The sequence below is a fragment of the Eupeodes corollae genome, chromosome 1 (assembly GCF_945859685.1).
Source record: "Eupeodes corollae chromosome 1, idEupCoro1.1, whole genome shotgun sequence".
Lineage (NCBI taxonomy): Eukaryota > Metazoa > Arthropoda > Insecta > Diptera > Syrphidae > Eupeodes > Eupeodes corollae.
The window spans coordinates 187,965,060-187,978,814 of NC_079147.1; the positions used below are offsets into that span (position 1 = coordinate 187,965,060).

Here is a 13,755-nt window from a genome sequence, read left to right on the forward strand (position 1 = left end):
ATTTGGAATATTGGTTTTATAAGAATGTTAACATTTTTAGGGGTAGGAAAACACTTTTTAACATTTCTCCGAAGCTCTCTGTTTGAGGATTCTCTTATTCCTATGCTTACAATCAGAATTAAAAGTCCAATACTGCCCATTTCCATAAAAATTATACAAATTATTCTGTTTAGGGTAATTGATTAAACTTAATTTTTGTATGAATCAAAACAATTTATTCAACATTCCCAAGATTTTTACATGAACAGCTGTTTATTTGAATGTCAAATTGGTTTGTCAAATTGGATAATGTAGTTCACCCGATGGATAGCAGAATGCAAAGGCAGTGTGAATGGGAATCGAATGGGTGAATCGAATATACGATCCACGTGAATAGCAGAATAGGGCTGATTGTTTGCCTTCCAAAATTATTACTAGTTACCTGAATTTAAAATATAATTTTATGTTGAGTCTTTTAAAAAAAAATATTCTCGTGCTAAAATTACATATTAAATGTGTTTAAAAATTAACAAATAGGTATTAATTGAAATTAACTGCGATATTTTTAATAATTTATTTTTGTATAATAGTTATATGTCTTTAATACATATTTAATTTTATTATAAAAAAAGTTCTTATTTTATTAAAAGTGAAATTAATAAAAATATTAATGTTAAAATAAGACCAATAAATTGAACTAAAAAGCTTATAGATATACATATAAAGTAGATATGTACTCGTATATTCATACATAAGTTAATTTTTTGTTATAAAGAAAAATAAATATGAATTTGAAAAAAAAAGTACCTATGCGTATTACTTTTGTCCAAAAATTATACACATTTTCTCAGAATGTACTTTGGACTGCTCGCCATCCAAACTGTATTTTTTGGAAACAAAAATTCATGCTAGACTCTTTATACTCTATTTTATATAAAAGAATGTTGATATAAAAGAATAGATTTTGTTCTAATAAAACGAATCCGAGCTTTTGGTACACTGTGGTGTATAGGTACTTTCGTTTTATTGATTTGAAGTAATTTTAAGAAAATAACTGTGTGCGGAATTAAAATTAGTTCTTAATTTACAGCTATGGACAGAGAAATACCACAGTCTTTGTTTATTTTAAAAGAAATACGTGAACTTTAAGCGTGCCGGCCAAGTAAAAACGTTAATGGATTCATTGACAAACCCCTCCTTCACTATTTTTGCTGCATGTTTGAAAATTAACTGAAATGTAAATGGTTCTATATTGTTCCTCAATGTTTACAAATATAAAAATGTATCCATCGTACCACACCTCTCGACATTTTTAGCAAACAAATAGATGCAAGTTCTGGTATTCGCCTCAAAGCTTCGTCGCAGTGGACTAACAACAACATTGGCCACTCCGTAATTCTTAGGTATTTAGAATCAATTCCAAAGGACACAGACTACACCATCCCCAAACTGCAATTCGACAGAAATTTCAAGATTTTTATACCCCCAGGTCATTCCTGAAAGATGGGTCAATCCATTTTTAAGCAGATGGTTCAAAAACAAAAGAAGGGGTTGGAGGTGTGTACTTTGAACGACTGAAATTAAGTCTCTCATTCCGCCTTCCCAATCCTTGTAGCGTGTTCTAGGCGGAACTTTTGGCGATAAAAGAAGTCTTGTCCTGGCTTAAAGAAAACGTGATATCAACATCAGACATCCGTATTTTCTAAGATAGCCAGGCCGCTATCAATTCTGTTGACTCTGTCTCTACAAACTCTGTAACCGTTCATATCTGTCGATCATCTCTAATGGAGATGGCACAACAGTTTAATATTCACCTTGCTGAGTGCCGGGCCATAGAGACATTTAAGGTAACTAACTGTAAGGCAGACGAACTCGCCAGGAACGGTACATTAGAGCCCATCCTACCACGTTGAGCACACACTGGGGTACCAATTGCTACTTATAAACTAGGGGGAACAACATCACCACGTGTCAGGTAACAAAAAACATCTGGCCAACACTGGATTTAAAAATTCAAGGTGTTTGCTATCTCTAAACAGATCGCATATAAGCTCGATAATAGGTGTCATAACCGGACACTGTCTAATAGGAAAAATCCACCACGTGACTATGCGTATTCTGAAATGACTTTTGCAAAAGCTGTATGGACGAGGAAGAGGAAGAAACAGTTCTTCATCTTCTCTGTACATGCCCTGCTCTGTCTCTAAAACCCAAGAATTACCTAGGAGAGTTCTTCTTTAACAATCTAAACATCTTAATTATATCAGCATAAACTGACAAACTGGTTCCATTGAGCTTAGGAGGAAGCCTCAAGATTCATGTGGTATCACAATAGGCCATTAAACTGGCCTAAGTGTGTCCGTTTCTATCTTGAACAGCCACTTCAACCTTACCTAACCTAACCATCCATCGTACCATTTTTCACTTAGATACAAGATTTCAGATTTGTACAAAACTACTCGAAATGTTTAGGTTGAATTTTCATTGATCTCGGTTATGATACGGGATGATTTAAATGGGTCGATATAAATATTTGAACTTATCACAACGCTTAGAAGTTTCTCGAAGAGGGGCTTTCGACCTTTATTTTGTACTTTGAACTGAGGGTCAGCTTTAACCGAATTTATTGCTTTGCATACAATTTTCCTTTGAACATTTCAACTATAACGAAAATTGAGTTGGAGTCTTACTTTGTTCACTAATATGGAATATTAAACTACTTTTTTCTGGAGAACAATGTTGGTTTCGGCCCATATCTTGTATAAACCTCCTTAATATTCGTAAAACAATCAAAGTGAACAAGTTTTCGCGTAACTAATACAAATTTTGTAATTTTTAAAAATGCATTACTGTCATCATTAAATGGCTACTTTGCCATCACTGTCCGATCAGCATTATCGAGGAGTCTTTCATTTTTGTTTTTGAGCTTTGGCCGTTACTTTTCTACAGAAATCCATTACCTCTAAAGCGACTAATAAACGATCGATGAGTTAACGGTCACAGACTATTGTAAAACCGTTTATTCAAAAATGTGTGTCAACCTAAGGTTTAATATATTCATCATATTGACAGCATTTTTCTTTGACATTTACACACGTGTCACTCTTGGCTTTAGAACACATTTTGACATTATTTTTACGTCAGAGAGTCAACACATTGACCGTCTAATAGAAGCTTAACTTACGGCTTATTCCGCATTTTCGAAAAAATTATCAAAGGTGTGATATTGGTGCCATGCTTAAAGCTGAGCAATTGTTTATTGTGTTCGTTGCAATAATATTAGTTTTCCGTCGACTTTTTTGGTCTATATTTTCAATGATATTATTATAGTTCGCATTGATTTTATGTACAAATTTATTAAAATATTTGGAGATATATATATTTGCATATTAGGTTTGTTCAACCAGAAAATAACCAGTGTAGAGTTATGATGTGCGGCGTAGGTTCATGAAATCTGTCAAAGCAAATTCAAGCAAAAACGTCATACGTCAAATGTTAAAAAGAAGAAAACAAATATTAAATTAGGCGCAAAATAAAACCGTATTAGTGGCGTGGTTGTCAGCGTGAAAGATTATCATGTCAGAAGTCTTGGGTTCGGTCCCTGCCAATGCCACCTAAAATTCGACTATTGGTTTTCACCAACTTGCACTAGCTCAAAAGGTAATGCAGAATATTCAGAACTGGAGAACACTAGTTCAGCTCAATGAATGCTAATCAAAAAGCTGCACTTTTTTGCCCACTGTATCTAGTTGAGCACAGCTATTTTAGGCTCCATTAGAAGATTACCAATAAAATAAAATTATACCTGTTGTGAAAACTTACACCTCGAAGTTTGTCTTTAATAAATCTCTTCTTTTCTTATTTTACAGCTCAAAACCAATATCAATCTTCACCATGAACAACAATAATCATCAAAAGAATTTGGATAATCGTTCCTAAAGCCATTCAAACGTTTCTATAACATCCATCTATTATTTAAAAAAAAAAAAACACACTCAAACAAAATGCACTATATTTATTCGAAATTCTCAACAAAAAATCCTGTATCCTGCGAAATGGAAAAGAAATTAAAACGCAATTTTAAATATCGAGATAAACTTAAACTTTGGCTACCAATAGTCTTAGTTAGTCTTATAGTTTTATCTTCTAATTTAATAATGGTTGAAGGACAAACAAGAGATCCAAGGTTCTATTCAAGACCCGGTATTGATCCACCATACCCATATCCATATCCAAATCCAGGAGATCCTGATTACAGGTGAGTTTAGAATATGAATTTATATTAAAGCAAGATAGACTTATATAAGAAAAATAAAAACATATTGTATAATTTTTAGAACTTATTTATTCAACGATCGTCGTTATGGACACTATCCACCTAATGGTTATGGCAGTAACTATCCTGGACGAAATCCACCTGGGCAATATCCCCAAGGAATGCCAAATGAACCAGGATTTCGTTTTGATCCAGTAAGTCAAAAATATTTTGTTTAAATCGAAAAGAATTAGTAATAAGTAAATAAGATGATTACATTTACGGTTGAGTTCAATTTGACACTTAATTTTGACATTTCATTAATTTTTAAAAATTCTAAAATGTCTGCCTAACTTCCATATCTTTTTTTTATCATCAAGAAGGAGCGAGATAAGACTATGAGCTGTCAAAATAAGACCTCTCAAGATCTCCTCGTTACAGTCTCTAATATCAATTAAAATGTCTATCGTCACAGACACTTTGAGTCATCAATTTCCTTTGGTTTTGATAGACGTGATAAGTTTGTTTTAATAAAATTAAGCTATCACAATGCGTCATATCTATTTTCCTAAAAGAGAATCTACATATACCGGTCAATAAGGTCGAACTGACTAATATACAAGATTCGATTGTTCTCCCCACATTTATCTAGATTTTAATGTACCACAAATGTCAGAAAGATATGATTGCCTTAATTGCCATTCAAGCTTCAGCTTTCTTTAGAACATGTGTTCTCATATAAAGTAAGCTTATGATTCATTTTTTGCATACAAATAATAAACAAATTATAAGAACGAACAAGAACCTGCTTTCAATTTAACTTGCAGATACATAGATATTAAAACAAAGTGCACATAAATAGATATGTACATTTTAGATACGTTACTTATATTGAAAATACGAAAAGTGATTTATTTTTTAAATTGATATGAAAAGATGTGCGTATGTATTTTGTAATTATGACAAATCTTGATAAATCCAGTTAGAAGATTCATTCAATTGAACAGAAGCTAAATGAAGAAAATTCATACATTCATTGATACACCTTACCTACCTTTTATAATCGAATTCTGCTAAGCTTGGATGATTTGATCAATGTGGGAATTAATGTAAATGCATGCCGCTTTGAAAATTTTAGTTGATAGATTTTTATTTACTTGCAATTATTTGTACAATTTTATTAACAATCTTTAAGGCATGGTTTTGCCGTCTGCGTGATTGACAAAGTTTTAACTGCATTTAAGTTGAAGCTGTGTTAACAAAAACTTTTCATCTCTAAATCTGCTTCTATAAATAAGTGCCGTTTTGCAATATATAAGCATTTTAGACACATCTACTTCATTTAAGAGAGCTAAAGTTTCGTTTTCTGATAAAAAGTATCTACCAAGTACATTTCTTCTAGTTTCTCTCAGGACTGGACACCTTCCGACAAAATGAAAACTATCCTCTCACTAAGCCAATTTGCAAATATTACATAGCAATGGAAGATCTTCGCGATGTGGAACGTAATTTATGTTTAGCACTTCACCTCTAAGCCGAAACATGTTGGAGATTTGCTCTACAGTATGTATGTCCTGAAAGTAGTTTCTTTCATTAAGATTATGATTCAGCCTGCTATAGATCATCCGATGAAGTGAGCTCGATGCCTGTTCTGTGAACACATTTCTAAAACTTTCATCCTTACTTACTTACTTAAGGTGGCGCTACAGTCCGGGGCGGACCTGGGCCTCAACCAACAAGCGTCTCCAGCCAGCTCGGTTTCTAGCTAGTTGTCTAAAGTTTCGCACGCCAAGTTGGTTGAGGTCCTCTCCCACCTGAGTGCGCCACCTGAGTCGCGGTCTTCCTCTACTGCGCCGTCCCTCGGATTGGATTCGAAGACCTTCCGGGATGGAGTGTTGATGTCCATCCGCTCTACATGACCTAGCCATCTAAGCCGTTGGACTTAATTCTGCTAACCAGGTCAGTGTCGCTGTACAGCCCGTACAGTTCGTCGTTATATCTTCTCCTCCATTCTCCATCTATGCATACGGGACCAAAAATCCAAACTAAAGAAGCAGCGATTTGCAAAAGTTATTCTTCGTTTCATTTCAGCGCTGGTGTCGTTTTCTGTGTTTATAGCGTAGCCTAGGTAGACAAAGTCTTTAACTACCTCGAAGTTATAGCTGTCCATGGTGACGTTTTGTCCAAGACGTCGTTGTTCAGTGTCCTTTTTTGATGACAGCATACACTTGGTCTTGCCCTCATTGACCACTAAACCCATCTTCTTCGCTTCCGACGCAATGCTCAAAAACGCTCCACTGACATCACGCTTTGATCTTCCAATTCTGTCAATATCGTCTGCGTATCCGAGTAATTGGATGGATCTTTGGAAGATTGTGCCTCTAGTGTTGACGATTGAGATTTGCCCAATTTTTTCCAGAACGATGTTAAAGAAGTCGCATGACAGCCTTGTCTAAAACCTTTTTTGACATCAAATGCATCGGTAAGATTTTTTCCGACCTTGATAGAGCAGCGTGCATTCTCCATCGTCATTCTGCACAAACGGATAAGTTTGACAGGGATACCAAAACTAGACATTGCTCGGTAGAGCTCTTTCCTATAGATGCTGTCATAAGCGGCTTTAAAATCGATAAAGAGATGGTGGGTATCGATTTGAAGCTCCTGGGTTTTTGCCAAGATCTGCCGTAGTGTGAGTATTTGGTCGATAGTGGACTTTCCTGGTCTGAAACCACACTGATAAGGACCAATCAGGTTGTTGACGAATGGCTTCAGACGTTCACATAATACGGCAGAGAGGATCTTATACGCAATGTTAAGGAGACTGATGCCTCTGTAGTTGGCGCAGTTTAGAGGGTCTCCTTTCTTATGTATCGGGCGCACTATGCTGAGATTCCAATCATCGGGCATGCTTTCTTCCGACCATATTTTGCAGATGAGTTGGTGCATGCTCCGTACCAAGTCATCGCCTGCTGCTTTGAATAGTTCGGCAGCGATGCCTTCAGCTCCAGCAGCTTTGTTTGACTTAAGTTTAGATATAGCTATCTTCACTTCGTCAAGGTCGGGTAGGCGAATTCGGTTCGTCATCGCCGTTATATAATTTGGAGAAGTGATCTTTCCATATTCTCAGCATCGACTGCGGTTCTACTACGATGTTTCCCTGATCGTCTTTACAGGCTTCGGTTCGTGGCAGGTACCCTTGGGAGGTTTTTTTTTACCTTTTGGTAAAATTTACAAACCTCATTCCTGTTGTCACATCTTCGTCGTCAAACCAAGGATTTCGCTGTGGTGGCCGTGTGAAACCTAGCACTTCAAAGGCGGCATCTCTGATGGCTGCAAGGCAATGTTACCACTGGTTTTCATTGCTTAATTCAGTAAGCATAGGACTCCTTAAGAGGTTATTAGAGACTCGATCGGAAAAGGACATGGCAGTCTCTTGCGATTGTAGCCGTCTAACGTCGAATCTTCTCACAGTACTTCCTTGTTTTGGCTTGGATCGGGATATCCATAGCCGTACCTAGGCTACAACGAGGTAGTGGTCTGAGTCAATGTTGGCCTCTCGGAATGTTCGGATATCCTGTATACTGGAGAAGTGTCGTGCGTCGATCGCAATGTGGTCAATCTGGTTGACGATTGATTGATCAGGAGATTTCCATGTCCCCTTGTGAATATTAAGATGCGTGAACTGTATACTAGCTACCAGAACGTCTCACCCCGCAGCGAAATCGACCAGCCTGAATCCGTTGTCGGAGGTAGTGTCGTGCAGGCTGTATCTCCCGATTATGCCACCAAAGATGTCTTCTCTTCCTAGCTTGGCATTAAAAATCTCCTAAGACAATTTTAATGTCATAGCCGGGGCACTGCTCATATGTCTTGTCCAAGAGCTTGAAGAATATGTCTTTGTTGTCTTCATCTTTCTCCTCTGTTTGGGCATGCGAGCATATTAGGCTTATGTTGGCGAATTTAGCCTTGGTGCGGATTGTCGTGATGCATGTAAAATCATGTTGAAAACATTCAGATACCTGCTTCCCATTCCATACCGCTGCTCTCGTGTTTGGGTACAAGTTCTGAATAACTCTTCCAAACTTAAAAGACATCCCGGATCCAAACAACTTGAACATTAATGCGTTTCGATCAACTGACTCAAATGCAGCTTTAAGATCCACAAAAAAGTGTATAGCTAGCTTTTTATTTTTTCCAAAAAAAGCAACGCTCCTTAGAACGAATATATGATCGATGGTCGAGTAACCCGACCTGAATCCGGCTTGAGACTCAAATAATAGATTATTCGAGTCTATCCACGTGTTCAGCTGCTTTAGTAGAATCACAGTAAAGATTTTATAGGAAGCGGTTAAAAACGAGGTTCCTCTATAGTTGGCGGATCTTCGATATTGCCTTTTTTGCGTATCGGAAAAATCAAAGAATCTTTAAACTGCTGAGGGATGATTCCAAAAATGTTAGTTTAAAAATACAATGATAAGTGAGTTACAGCGGAATATTTTTAACTTTAAAATAATTTTTATTTTATTTAAATTCATAGTAAAAATGCGGATTTCATTTTTCAAAAACGATATCCAAATGATATTTTCAACACACTCTTACAGTCGAACCCTTAAATTTGGGATGGCTGGAATAATGGCTAGACCACAAAGCCAAGCGTTAGGTCTTTTGGCTGGTTTCGTACCGACTTTACAATATCTTACGATATCATTTGTCCATAAAGCGCGAACTAACAAAATATAACGTAACTTCAACACTCGGGCGTTGAGAAGAAGGTTTACTTAAGTTTACTTAAATTTTTTAATTTATTTATTTTCCTTTTTTTATAAACTAAACAACAAATAAAATAAAACAAAAAAAAGTTGACAGCTGTGAAAATTCAACAAAGTAGAAAACCGATCTAAGCTCGAGCCTACGATATTTAAGGTCTAAATCGAGCACAAAGCTTGAGGTAACATTTCAGATTGCCTCATAAGGGTTTATTGTTTCTATTCAACCTGTCAAAGTCGGCTCGCCTGTACTCGTGATTGTGGTTAAGCTGTAATGCTTTGAATTTTATGGCCAATATTTTCCTGTAGAGCCTGAATTGTCTGGAAATTGTTATTGTAAAAATGTGTGCTATCCCTATACAAAAAAATCACAAGGTGTGAGGTCTGGCGACCGAGGTGGCTATGGAGTGTTTCCGTAGTTGGTGATCAGTCAATTCGGTAAAAACTGTCGTAAACCTATACATCGATACCCTAGCTTTGTGCGGAGTGGTTCCACCTGTTATAAATGTGTTCAGTTTATGTACGCTGAATATACAGCTACAATTCCGGTGACAGAAACTCATCAATCAAACTGCAAAACATCGGTCCAGTTGGCTGTCTTAAAGTGGTCAAAAAATAAGGTCCACTTATATTCATATTCATCAATAATGGAAAATGCTTTGTTACTGAATAAAGTGTTTCCAAGCTTAAGTGTTCCGAAAACGTTACAGTATTGTTCTTTTAATAATTATCGCAAAAGATAGTCACTTTCATTGAACAATTTGCTTAAAAAAATGCCAGCACTACACAATTTGCCCAAAATGTCACTCCCAGTTGATGCATTGACTTTTAGACAATAACGTTCAAGTCAAATGCGTCAATTTGGTTTGTGTCTCGTCAGAGATTTCTAGCCCAAAACCAATTAAGGCTGTTCTAGGGCCCTAAATGTCAAACTATAACAAAGCTAGTGCGTGAAATGTTGAACAGTTTAGATCGGTGGCCAGTTGATCTTCGTGCATTGAGTCTTCCACTCTCGGAAAACTCTGACAACAAAATGAATGCGCCGAATGACATATAGACTTTTCCTTGGACACATTCAGATTTCCTTCAAAGAGGGGTAAACTTGCCAAAAAAATCCAGATCTGCAGATTTGATATTGAATTGAAAATAAATCAATTTATTTTGACCCATGGAATGGCAAAAATTGGATATTTCTGTTTTGACAGGTCTAAATCAAAAATAAATTAATTTATTTTTACCCATGGAAAACCCCATTACTATCAAGATTTCGAGCGAAAAACAGCTATAAGTATAAAAAAAGTTATAATTTAAAAAACATAAGGTTAAATTTTGTTTAAGAGAATAATATGCCCGTATCATTCCCACGATTGTGAAACTTTCAACAGCTAATAGTCCCCTAGTTTTTAGCCCTATAAGTACGACATAACAAAGAAATGTGTTTACGTTTATTTAAAATTTATAGTAACATTTGTAATTCTTTGTTTGCAGAACAATCCAAACTCACAACAAACACCATTTCCGGGAGTTCTCGGTGGTTGGCGAGAAGATCTTCAAGGCAAACAACGACGAGACTCAATAACTCTCGAGCGAGATGTCTTTGTGACTACAAATTATGGACAAGTCCAGGGTTTTAAAGTCCACATGTACGATAATCCCGATCCGAAATCATTCTACCGACCCTATCAAAGTCCAGTGGATCGAATAATGGGTGAATGTTCGGTATTCTTGGGTATACCCTATGCAATTCCACCCACCTTTGAAGGTCGTTTTAAACCTCCTCGAACGCATCGTGGCTGGCAATTGTTGCAAGCTGTTGATTTTGGTCCAGCATGTCCGCAACCAGTACGTTACACTGGAGCCACAAAGGGCATTAATGACATGGACGAAGATTGTCTGTACTTGAATATCTTTTCACCACGAACAGGAGCAGGAGTGGCTCAGAAGTATCCAGTTATGGTGCACATTCATGGAGGAGAATTCATAAGAGGAGCATCGAACTTGTTTCAGGGGCATACGTTGGCGAGTTTCTATGATGTTGTTGTGGTGACGCTGAACTATCGACTTGGAGCCCTGGGATTTCTTTCGACAGGTGATGAAAACTCTCCCGGAAACTATGGAATTCTTGATCAAGCTATGGCTCTCAAATGGATCTATGACAATATTGAATTCTTCAACGGTGATCGTGAGGCGATAACACTCTTTGGTCCTGGAGCTGGTGCAGCCTCAGCTGGTATGCTTATGGTAGCACCGCATACAAGACACATTGTTAAAAAGGTTATAGCCCAATCTGGTTCGGCATTAGCTGATTGGGCATTTATTCAGGACAAATATCGTGCTCAGAACACAAGTCGAGTTCTTGGTCAGCTTCTAGGTTGCTCCATTGAATCTTCATGGAAATTGGTGAATTGCCTCAGAACCGGTCGTAGTTTCTACGAGCTGGGAAATGCTGAATTTCCACCTCAAGTTGGTACATTCCCTTGGGCCCCAGTGTTGGACTATAACTTTACCCTGCCCAGTGATGATTGGTATGAAGGTTGGCGCATGAAAGATTGGAGATTCCTGTCTGAAACTCCAGAGAGTCTGATAAGACAATCGAAATTCTACAAGGGCTTACAATATATGACTGGAGTTACAACCCAAGAAGCTGCTTTCTTCCTCTACCAGAATGAAAGTTTATCACCATATTACCAAATCGATGAGAAGTTCTTTGATCAAAAAATTCGAGAACACGTTTTTCACTACAATTACACTCTTAATCCTAATGGAGTCTATGAAGCCATCAAGTACATGTACACCTATTGGCCAGATCCATATAATACAACAATCATACGTGATCAGTATGTCCATATGATGTCCGATTTGCTGTATCGAGCTCCAGTCGATAAAATGGCAAAACTACTTCTGGAAAAGAAAGTTCCAGTTTATTTGTACGTCTTAAATACCACAGTGGAGGCTTTGAAGTTCCAAGAATGGCGAAAATATCCTCACGAAATCGAACATTACTTTTTGACAGGAGCTCCATTTATGGATACAGAATTCTTTCCCAAGAAGGATCATCTTCAGAGAAATATGTGGACCGATAATGATCGAAATATGAGTCATTTGTTTATGAAGACATTTTCCAATTTCGCCAGATTTGGGTAAGGTTTATAAGATCTCTCCTTTAATTCTCGTACATCAGTTAATCGTTTCTTTTTTGTTTTAAGAAATCCAACTCCCGAACAGGTTCTGGGAATTCATTATGAACGTGCCTATCAGGGTGAACTACGATACCTGAACATCAACACTACATATAATTCATCGATTCTTCTGAACTATCGTCAAACTGAATGTGCTTTTTGGACACAATATTTGCCAACAGTTATTGGAGTTCTTGTGCCTACATATCCACCAACTACAGAATTTTGGTGGGAACCAAAGGAACCTCTGCAGATTGCTTTCTGGAGCATGTCAGTGGCATGTTTGTTTCTTATAGTTTTGGTAGTAATTTGTTGCATTATGTGGAGAAATGCAAAAAGGTTAGTTTTGTTAAAATATCATGAAAAAAGGTTACTAAATGAAGGAAATTTTCAATTAAACTGTAAACAATTATCGAGAAGAATGTTTTGATTTTCATATGACAAATATGAAAATGTCATATTTTAATATTTTATTCTGTGCTAAGCTGTCAATTTTTATTCCAAAACATGCCAAATGTCTAATACCATAATATTTTGTTTTCAAAATGTTCGAGGCATGAAATAAATCAGAAATCCAGAAAATGTTAACTCATTTTCAAGTCCAATAGCTATTCGATACAATGAGCAAGTAACGAGTATCAGAAAAAGTTAAACAAAAGCTTTAACCCATAAAAATAACGAATGCTCGACATTAAATAAATTCGGTTGAGAACTAGGGCCTAGTGGCTTACGGCTCTCAACCATTCCTATGTGCGAGTAATGGTGTTAGAAATGCTCGAAATTATATACTGGATTACACTCTTATCTATTTTTTTTTATCTGAAAGAATTCTTTTTTCTTAAAGAAAATAATCATTAGAAAACCAGGTAAACCATTATGCAATGAAGGTATGCCTTGCCTTAAGCTTGTTATTAAAATGCATCTTCTATATCTTTTCTATGTATCTTCTGCCCATCACTGCCTTATGTGCAATCGTCAAGTGAAATACAAAAAATGAGAAACCCACATAGGTATACATTTTTTTATTTATTTTGTATTAACATGAAGTGTGGTCACTTTTAAGTATACGAGAAAAAGATTGCTATTAATTCTCCCTGCATTTGGGCCCTTCTGTTAAAATAAAAAACAAATTTTGTTTAAAATATCAGGCGATCATGATGACAAGGAAAGTATTAATACTATTATGGAACAACGAAACATACTCGTACATTCTAAGGTTTAACAAATCAAAGAAATTTGTTTTTGAATAAAATACCAGGCGATCATCTGAAGAAGAAGGTATTTCCAGAGACTCAAAAGAGTTTGTCTATGAATACAAAACCCTCCCAATGAGGCCTTTCTGTGCGACAAAAAGGTTCAAAATAAAATACGAGGCGATCATACTGAAAAAGGAAGGTATTCGTATTGTTACGAAACAACGAATACATGTAATAGCGAATCATTATTTGTCTATGAATTTACACTCTGTAAGAATCAAATATTACTTAAAATACCAGGCGATCATGCTGACATAGAAGGTACTTGTCTTCCTTCATTGTGGCCTTTCTGTACAAACCAGGTTTTATGTATAAATCGG

The 13,755-nt window shown here is 36.4% G+C and overlaps 2 protein-coding genes across 2 annotated transcripts in view; one reads left to right on the top strand and one right to left on the bottom strand.

The window, feature by feature from the left end:
• The window catches only part of LOC129938910 (uncharacterized), a 406,682-nt gene that overhangs the window by 327,518 nt on the left and 65,409 nt on the right, over nucleotides 1-13,755 (bottom strand). The gene's annotated exons all lie outside the window — the stretch shown is intronic.
• LOC129938747 (neuroligin-2) overlaps nucleotides 1-13,755 on the top strand; it is a 40,056-nt gene that overhangs the window by 21,171 nt on the left and 5,130 nt on the right. Inside the window, exons 2-5 of the mRNA XM_056046479.1 lie at nucleotides 3,849-4,237; nucleotides 4,317-4,449; nucleotides 10,489-12,140; nucleotides 12,207-12,518. Of these exons, the coding sequence (XP_055902454.1) occupies nucleotides 3,984-4,237; nucleotides 4,317-4,449; nucleotides 10,489-12,140; nucleotides 12,207-12,518 (2,351 nt within the window). The 5' untranslated portion in view covers nucleotides 3,849-3,983. The remainder of the gene's footprint in view (nucleotides 1-3,848; nucleotides 4,238-4,316; nucleotides 4,450-10,488; nucleotides 12,141-12,206; nucleotides 12,519-13,755) is intronic.